Source organism: Rattus norvegicus, chromosome X (genome assembly GCF_021556685.1).
Source record: "Rattus norvegicus strain SHRSP/BbbUtx chromosome X, alternate assembly SHRSP_T2T, whole genome shotgun sequence".
Lineage (NCBI taxonomy): Eukaryota > Metazoa > Chordata > Mammalia > Rodentia > Muridae > Rattus > Rattus norvegicus.
In genome coordinates, this window is record NC_141554.1 from 161,479,068 (window position 1) to 161,487,690 (window position 8,623).

Genomic DNA, 8,623 nt, shown 5'->3' on the forward strand with positions numbered 1-8,623 from the left:
GGCATGGGAAAGAGAGCAGCTACTGCAAGTTATGTGGCCTTCCTCTCTGGCGCCCTGTTCACAACCCACTGACTGCTGAGATCCTGGGGAGCTGGAGGTGGTAATAAAGAGATAACAGTATGACTGATACAAAAATTCAAAGGTATCTAAGGTTAACTCACTACGCTTTACTTCCTACAGGGTTCCAAGCAGTGACCTTCCAGGCCTAGTCTCCATTTTAATCTTACTTAATACATCCAGCTCAGCTTCTGCTCCTACCTCGGCCAACTCTTCAAAATTTACTACAGCATCTCTGTTAGAAGCATTGCGTTGAGGTCAAAAAGAACAACTTTGTGCTTAGAGGCTGGGTGTGCCAGTTGATCTTCACAGCTCAGCAGATGAATTAAAGTACTCTAATACCAGCAGTCTTTCATCCTATACCAAGAAAGGTTAGAGTTTTAAAAGCTAGTAGAGTGAGAGCAAGGAATGTGCCTGGAAGGTCGGACTAAAATTCTCATCTATCAAAAGAGCTCTAGTATTTCTCAAGGATGAGACAATTGCTAGAAAAATCTCCTTTCCAGTGTTATAGTTCTACAAAGGAGAACAAAAGATGGAACTGTTGAAGAAAAACCACACCTTAAGCTCTGGATTCATTATTTTAGGCTTCGGGGACCTGGCTGAACTACAGATCCTCTTTTTTGGACTCTTTCTAATTATGCATCTCGTCACCCTAGCGGGCCATGCAACTATTGTGCTCATCACCCTGATTGACACCTGCCTCCAGACACCTATGTATTTCTTCCTTCGGAACCTATCTGCCATTGAGATTTGCTACATATTAGTTATCGTGCCTAACATGCTGGCCAACTTCCTGTCCAAAAAACAACGGATGTCCTTCCTGGGATGCGCTCTGCAAATGCACCTTTTCATTGCTCTGGGTGGAGCAGAATGTTTCCTCCTCGCTGCGATGGCATACGACCGTTTTGTGGCCATCTGTAACCCCCTGCGTTACACACTCATCATCACCCGGGCACTCTGTCTGCAGATGTTGGCTCTGGCATGCATCAGTGGTTTCACACTTTCACTTACTCTTACCACACTGATATTCCTCCTGCCCTTCTGTCAGTCCCATGTCATCAACCATTTCTTTTGTGACATTCCTGCCGTCCTGTTCTTAGCCTGCTCTGATACACAGGCCAATGAAATCGCAGTCTTCCTTGTGTGCACGCTGATCCTGTTGATTCCCTTCTTGCTGATCCTGTTTTCCTACGGATTCATTATTACTGCCATCCTTAGAATCCATTCCGCAGAAGGCAGGAGCAAAGCTTTCTCCACCTGTGCGGGCCACCTGCTGGTCTCTGTTATGCACTATGGCTGTGCAATATTCATCTACATTCGTCCCAAGTCCTGCTACGCACCAGAACAGGACAAAATTGTGTCCTTAATCTATACTAATATAACCCCAATGCTCTATCCTATGATCTATAGCTTGAGGAACAAAGAAGTCAAAGGTGCCCTCAGAAGACTCCTGGTGAACCGCAACCGGTAAGGTAGCAGCCCAGCCCAATACAAGTTGAAAGGGAAGGCATGACCCAGCAACACTAACCAGGCCCTTTCCCAACAATTCAGTCATCTCCCTGAACGCTCTGTATGCCCATGCCTTCTTCTGAGACATCTCCGTGGTTCTTGGTTCACGTGGAATTTACCATTCACTTTTCTGTATTTGGAAAGATGAAAAGAATCTTAGAATTTCTTGTAGCTTTTTTGTTTTGCTTTTAGGTGTTTCAGAATTTTCTATGGCTTGGAGAGTCACTAGACTCCTTTGCATTTTTAGATGCTTTTCTGCTCCCCACAATGGACAATTTCATCCACCACCGGGAACACTACCAGAGATATTAACACTGATAAACGAGTTGATAGGATGACCCAAGTAAAGCCTCTCTGGCTGAATAACAAGGAGAATATAAATATAAGAAACTTCTTATATAAATGTAAGAAACTTCCGGATCAAAACTAGGCCAAGTGAAGAATTGGGAATAAATAAGCAGCGTGGGAGTTGAATTCCTGTGCCACCAAACGATGGTATAGACATTGCTTGAGAAACGATTAAAAGCGGCAGCACTAATATTACCAATGGCAGTATTGAGGATCCGCAATCTGCCCACAATAAGATCTACCCTCAACTTCCCCCCACCCACCTAGGGCACCTCAGTATTGGATTTCTTTTCTTTCACTCTGGGCTAAATGATACTCCACTGCTCACATCTTGGTAAAGGGCCAACCTGATTTTAAAGCCATTCAGGCTGCCCACACCTGACCTAGCACATGAAGGAAGGGTCCCTTCTCTGTGACCACACATGCTTACGAATTTTTAGAGCTATAATTGTTTGTATGTCTCCATTACCATACTGAGGGCCCCTTGAAGGTGAAAGCTATGATTAATTTCTATTATCCTAGCACCTAGACATACCAGGTACCTAAGAAATGGAAATGGTTATTTGGCTGAACTGTGAAATCCTATGACCTTTGGAACAGGGATGTCTTCAGATGCTAACTGATTATAAACTCGTGTGTGTGTGTGTGTGTGTGTGTGTGTGTGTGTGTGTGTGTGTTGCCTTCGTGTGTGTTTGTTTGTGTAAAGATGTGTTTGTGTGCATATGTGCATGTGAAGGTGCATGCATGCGGGGTGGGGGTGACTACATGCATTTACGTGCATGTAGAGGTCAGACAATAACCTTGGTATCATCATGCCATTTTCCTCATGTGCTGTCTATTTTTTATTTTATCATCTTTTTTTTTTCTTTTTTTGAGAAAAGGTCTCACTGACGTTGAGCTCACCAAGTCAGCTAGGCTGGATGTCCAATAAGCCCTAGTGATCCACCTGTCTGTATCTCACCAGTTCTGGGGCTACAAGCACATATCAATATGTTTGCAATCTTAAAGGTCCTTGCACTCATGTACTTTATTAACTAAGCTATCCCTCCTGCCTCTAAAACTTTTAAATAACCTATGCGATTGATTGAGACGTCACCTATTCTGTGCTCATAGTTCAGAGACAAAGCTTAGGTGTACTGATTATGAAAAAGTATTTGTTGATTCCATTTCTACCCCACAGACTGCATGCCATGTTATAGATGGCATAAGTTCCTCTGCCATACGCTCGGAAAGAGACATAATTTGAATGAACGAGCTCTCAGATTTCTAGGCACTGGATTCAATGCTGGAAATAGAAAAGCTGAAGACAAGGTCCCTCTTCTCAAGGAGCTGACAAATAAGCCTGGGCTATTAGACACTGAAACAATCCATTTTAATACAATAGTTACTTCCTATTTGTTCATTCATCCCAAGAAATCACTAACTCTCACTTATGTCAAGTATGACAGAGCTTTGTCCCTTGACGGACCCTTCATGGAACAAATAAACATGACCATGGACACCTCTCTCTGGACTCTGTATTCAATCAGCGATTAATTTTTTTTTTTGGTTCTTTTTTTTTTCGGAGCTGGGGACCGGCGATTAAGTTTTGTATTCAAAAATTTGAACTGAGGGTGCATTTCTAAATAAGACATGGAACAGAGAGTCTGTGCATACCATCTATCTACATTCTTGCTCAACCTTTTCAGTTTATTCCTCCTGCTACCTCTGTCGTAATGCCTAAATGATGAGTCTGCCCTCAGAAGCGCCAAAGAGTCAGAGAAAGAGTATATCTGGAAGGAAAATGACAATGAACAGGGTAGCTTTGTAGGGAAAACAATCATCCCCATCCCAGCCAAAGTCACAGCATTTTGCAGCAGGTCATCATTTAGTTGTTTTGTTTACTGAGGCTGTGTGTAGACTTCAGCAAACAAAGATAATTGTGTAATAGTTTGGTAGTGTATACTGAGACATTAGAGATTTCTGATGAAGACAAAGATCTAGTATACCTCCCCAGATGGTTCCCTTCTGGGTCTTGTTTACATCTGAGAGCAGTATAAATTCAGAGCATAGAATGTCATGGAGTAGGAGCCTTCACAGTAAGTCCGTTGATAGACTGGCAAAGGTTTCCTACAAGTAAGGGCCATTCAGGGTGACCGGAAGTTTCGCACTGAAACGTAAATATATTAGTCCCCTTCTAATATGCAGACCACATGGGATATGGCGGATATGAGCATAGCACACCATAGCTTGTGTCAATTTTATAAAATAGAGAGGGTGATAGACACATGTAGATGGATACAGACACGGAATAGTACAAGAAGGCCAAGCAGCTATTCTCTTCAAGGAGTATGTGGCGTCTATTTATTCCCCGAAAGAAAATACACTAGGAGAAAATGTACCTCTGTCATGGTTTGCATATGCTTGTCCCAGGGAGTGGCACTATTAGGAGGTGTGGCCTTGTTGGAGGAGGTGTGTCACTGTAGGGGTGGGCTTGGAGACCTCCTCCTAGCTGCCTGGGGATGCTCAGTCTGTTCCTGGCAGCCTTCAGATGAAGATGTAGAACTCTCAGCTCCTCCTGCACCATCCTGCCTGGATGCTGCCATGCTCCCACCTTGATGATAAATGGACCAAACCTCTCAACCTGTAAGCCAGCCTCAATTAAATGCTGTCCTTTATAAAACTCACCTTGGGGGGTTGGGGATTTAGCTCAGTGGTAGAGCGCTTGCCTAGCAAGCGCAAGGCCCTGGGTTCGGTCCCCAGCTCCGAAAAAAAGAAAAAAGAAAAAAATAATAAAACTTACCTTGGTCATGGCGTCTGCTCACAGCAATAAAACCCTAACTAAGACAGAAGTTGGTACCAGGACTGGGGTATCACTGTGATGGGCCGGACCATGCTTTTCTTTGGAAGAATGTGGATGGGGGAACTTTGGGTTTGGAAAGCGGTGGAAGTTTTAAATGGGCTTTAATGAGCCGTCCTAGTAGGAATATGGAAGACTTTGTTGCTGAGAGTGATTTGAATTGTGCACACCTGGTCCAAGAGGTCTCAGTGGGAAAGAACTCAAGTATGTGGTCTAGAGGCTGTTTTTGTGGGGGGTTTTTTTTGGTGAAGACAATGGCTACTTTTTGCCCTTGTCCAAAGAGTCCACCTGAGACTAAGGTGAAGGGACTTGGATTAATTGCATTAACCAAGGAAGTCTCAGAAATGCACACCACAGATTTTATTCTCTGTGTAAGTCTCGTGAAGAGCATTTTGGATAAGCATAGCAAGCTTAGAAAGGAGGAACAACCAGGAAGTGAAATGGAGCGGAATCCTGTGTACAAAGATATTAATTTGAATTAAGGGAGTGGTGACCTTGGGGCAAGATCCCACCTAGCTGGGTTTAGATCTAGGCATGGTGGTGCACATCTTTAATCTTAGGAGATAAAGCCAAGCGGATCTCTGAGTTCGAGGCTAGCCTGAGACCGAGCAAGTTCTAGGTGGAGAAAACCTTAAATCCAGGTGTCATGGCACACACCTTTAATCCCAGGAGACGGGAGTTTAATCTCTGAGTTCAAGGTCTACCTACAGAGCAAATTCCAGGACAGCCAAGCTTAGGCAGTGAAGGAGTTGGAAAAGAGGAAGCTGGTAATAATGTAATAGAACAAGAGGGGCCATGTTCCAGCCCCAGCAAACAGCAGAACTCTGCAGCTTTGGCCATGTGGCTCTGGCTTTATAGTCCAGAATAAAAGGGACTACTGGGACAATTGATGCTGGTCAGCTGGAGCTAAGAGATTATTGGTGATTAAGAAGAGACCAGCATCACTGAGGTGAAATCTTCTGGGAAGTGTTTGCCGAGGGCACAAAGAAGCTGCGTTCCAGAGATAGCCAAGGTTGTACCTCATGCTATAGCTGTACTTGGTAATGTGTAAGAGCCACCCAGGTGGTACTGGTTCTGAAGGCATGAAGGGGTCATGAAGAACAGCTGAGGCTTGGCACTGTGAGAGGCCATGGAGAGCCACTGGTGAAGGTGCAGCCTCAGTTGCAGTTGATGACCCAGGACTGAAGGGGTCACGCAAGGGAGTTGAGGCTTGGCACCATAAAGAGAGCCTATGAGAGGCTATTGGTGAAGCCTAGTTGCAGCAAAGACCCCAGTGCATTGGAGATGCCAGTACCATGGGGTGATCACCAAGAACAGCAGCGGCAGTGGAGTGGATCAACCTGAGCTTAGAGCGCCACAGAGGGCAGAGCTGGAGAAGTGACATCAGCCCTTTGGAGGAGCCCAGAAGATCATGTGAGGATCCCAGACATTGGAATGAGAGGCTGTAACATTGAGGTTGCCTTGGAGACCCCAGATGTTCAAGATTTCAGAGCCGTGGGCTATCTGCTGAGGAAAGCTGCTGACAGGGAGTGGAACCAGCCCGGAAAAAGAAGTCTGTTGCAGTCAACAAAGATGAAAAAAGGAGTTGGAGATCTGAAGACCCGGCTTTGACATCAGACGTGGAGATGAAGAGTTTAGAGCTTGCCAGTTGGTTTCCTGTCTTGATTTGGGGATTACAGTTAAGTGATCGGATGGGTCTCAGAAGAGACTTAGAAGAACCTACAGTGAGCTAGGGGCCTCCCACTTCCATCCTTAATCAAGGAAATGTTCCCAAAATCTTGTTTATAGGCCAATCCTATGGATGCATTTACTCAACCGCGGTTACCTTTTCTCATCTAACTTGTGTCAACTTCACAAGAAAAACCTAACTAGAATAGTTATATACATAAAATCGTGTAAACCCACGAGTATCTTATAGATTTAGAAAAAAATCTGGAAGACATATAATAAGACCTGAAGAGATAGAGGAGCCATTCCCCATAACGTACAAAGGCCTGACGTAGCTGTACAATTTTAGGGAGTTTTACGGTAAAACATCCATGACATCTAAAAAAGTCATTGAGGAAAGTTTTGCAGCAGCCTTACCAATGAACGTAAAACAATTGGTGGATGTTGCTTCTAAGACTTCTGGGGTGGGGTTGGGGATTTAGCTCAGTGTTAGAGCACTTGCCTAGAAAACGCAAGGCCCTGGGTTCGGTCCTCAGCTCCGAAAAAAAAAGAAAGAAAAAAAAAGTCTTCTGGGGTATTGGCACATTTTTAGTACCCCATGTTGTTCGAGTTGCCCATCTCTCATAAGGTGAGGTAGATAGGGACCCAGCATCTGGGTGCCAAAACAGCATCTGGGTGACAATGGGGATTTTCCATAGCTTGGGAAGTTCTGGGCTGTCCTTCGTTTGAGAGTAGAGCCTGGATTTGGCACACATGATTACCATGAAGTCTACTGGGAACCTGAGGCAAATAAGTTCCTTTGGAAGAGAATTGGAGGAGTAGCCACGTGAAATCCATACAGCTCTGGAGAGAAAAAATAAAGGCAGAGAAATGTTAATGATGGAAGAAACAGTGGCCAAAATAGTAGCTGACATTCTACTCCAACCCCACATGGCTTTGATGTTTCAAGGGACATGCAAAACCCTCATAGCCATGATGGGCAATCACACTTGACTAAGGTAATGTAGGTTCTTCTCCTTTTATTCCTTCAAGAAGCACATTCCTGACGGAGAGGCTCCCATATTTGTGACTGGAGGTGACGGCTATGATCATAAGGGACCAACATGAGGGACTATAGTGGTGGAATTACTCAGTATCGCGACTGTGGTAACAGACACAAAGGTGATAAATCCTTTCTTTCACAATGAACTTATTAAATACTGACAATTCAGCTCTTCGAAGCATAGAAGTAAAATGTTCTTTTCTAAACTTTTGTGTAGAAATAATGTGCGTAATAAAAAAACATTTTAAAAGTTAAGGGATTACTGACCGGACCCCTTAGTCTGAGCAGTCTGATTGCTTAGAATGTCTTTTCCTCACCACCATTTTCTCCCTCTTTCTCCCTCTCTATCTCTCTCGCCCTGTCTGTCTCTGTCTGTCTCTGTCTCCCCCTACCTCTCTCCCTACCTCCCTTCCCTGTCTCTCTCTCCCTCTCTCTCTCTCTCCCCCTACCTCTCTCTCTACCTCCCTCCCTGTCTCTCTCTCCCTCTCCCTGTCTCTCTCCCTCTCCATCTCTCTGTCTCTGTCTCTCTCTCTCTGTCTCTCCCTCTCCCTGTCTCTCTCCCTACCTCCCTCCCTCTCTCTCCCTCTCCTTGTCTCTCTGTCTGTCTCTGTCTCTCTCTCCCTGTCTCTCCCTCTCCCTGTCTCTCTCTCCCCCTACCTCTCTCCCAACCTACCTCCCTGTCTCTCTCTCCCTCTGTCTCTCTCTCCCTCTCTCCCTCTCCCTGTCTCTCTCTGTCTCTGTCTCTCTCCCTGTCTCTCCCTCTCCCTGTCTCTCCCTACCTCCCTCCCTCTCTCTCCCTCTCCTTGTCTCTCTGTCTCTGTCTCTCTCTTCCTGTCTCTCCCTCTCCCTGTCTCTCTCTCCCCCTACCTCTCTCCCAACCTACCTCCCTGTCTCTCTCTCTCTCCCTCTCCCTACCTCCCTCCCTGTCTCTCTCTCCCTCTCCCTGTCTCTCTGTCTGTCTCTGTCTCTCTTCCTGTCTCTCTCTCCCTCTCCCCCACCACTCTCTGTCTCTCTCCCATAGATTCACATATTTTGGGGATAGGGCAGGCTGGAATGTAATCAGGCCACGACCAGTGAGGGAGGTCAGGTTTCGGGTATTACCCAGAGTCCCCATCAGAAGTAGTAAATAGGTCAGGTCACGGGGACAGAAAAGAAAAAGA

At 45.3% G+C, this 8,623-nt stretch overlaps 1 protein-coding gene across 1 annotated transcript; it reads left to right on the forward strand.

The window, feature by feature from the left end:
- Positions 1-465: 465 nt before the first annotated feature.
- LOC134484036 (olfactory receptor 10K1-like) lies at positions 466-1,908 on the forward strand. The gene has a single exon (XM_087601256.1). The coding sequence runs from the start codon at positions 590-592 to the stop codon at positions 1,526-1,528; it is 939 nt and encodes a 312-aa protein (XP_087457382.1). The 5' UTR covers positions 466-589; the 3' UTR covers positions 1,529-1,908.
- Positions 1,909-8,623: the final 6,715 nt, after the last annotated feature.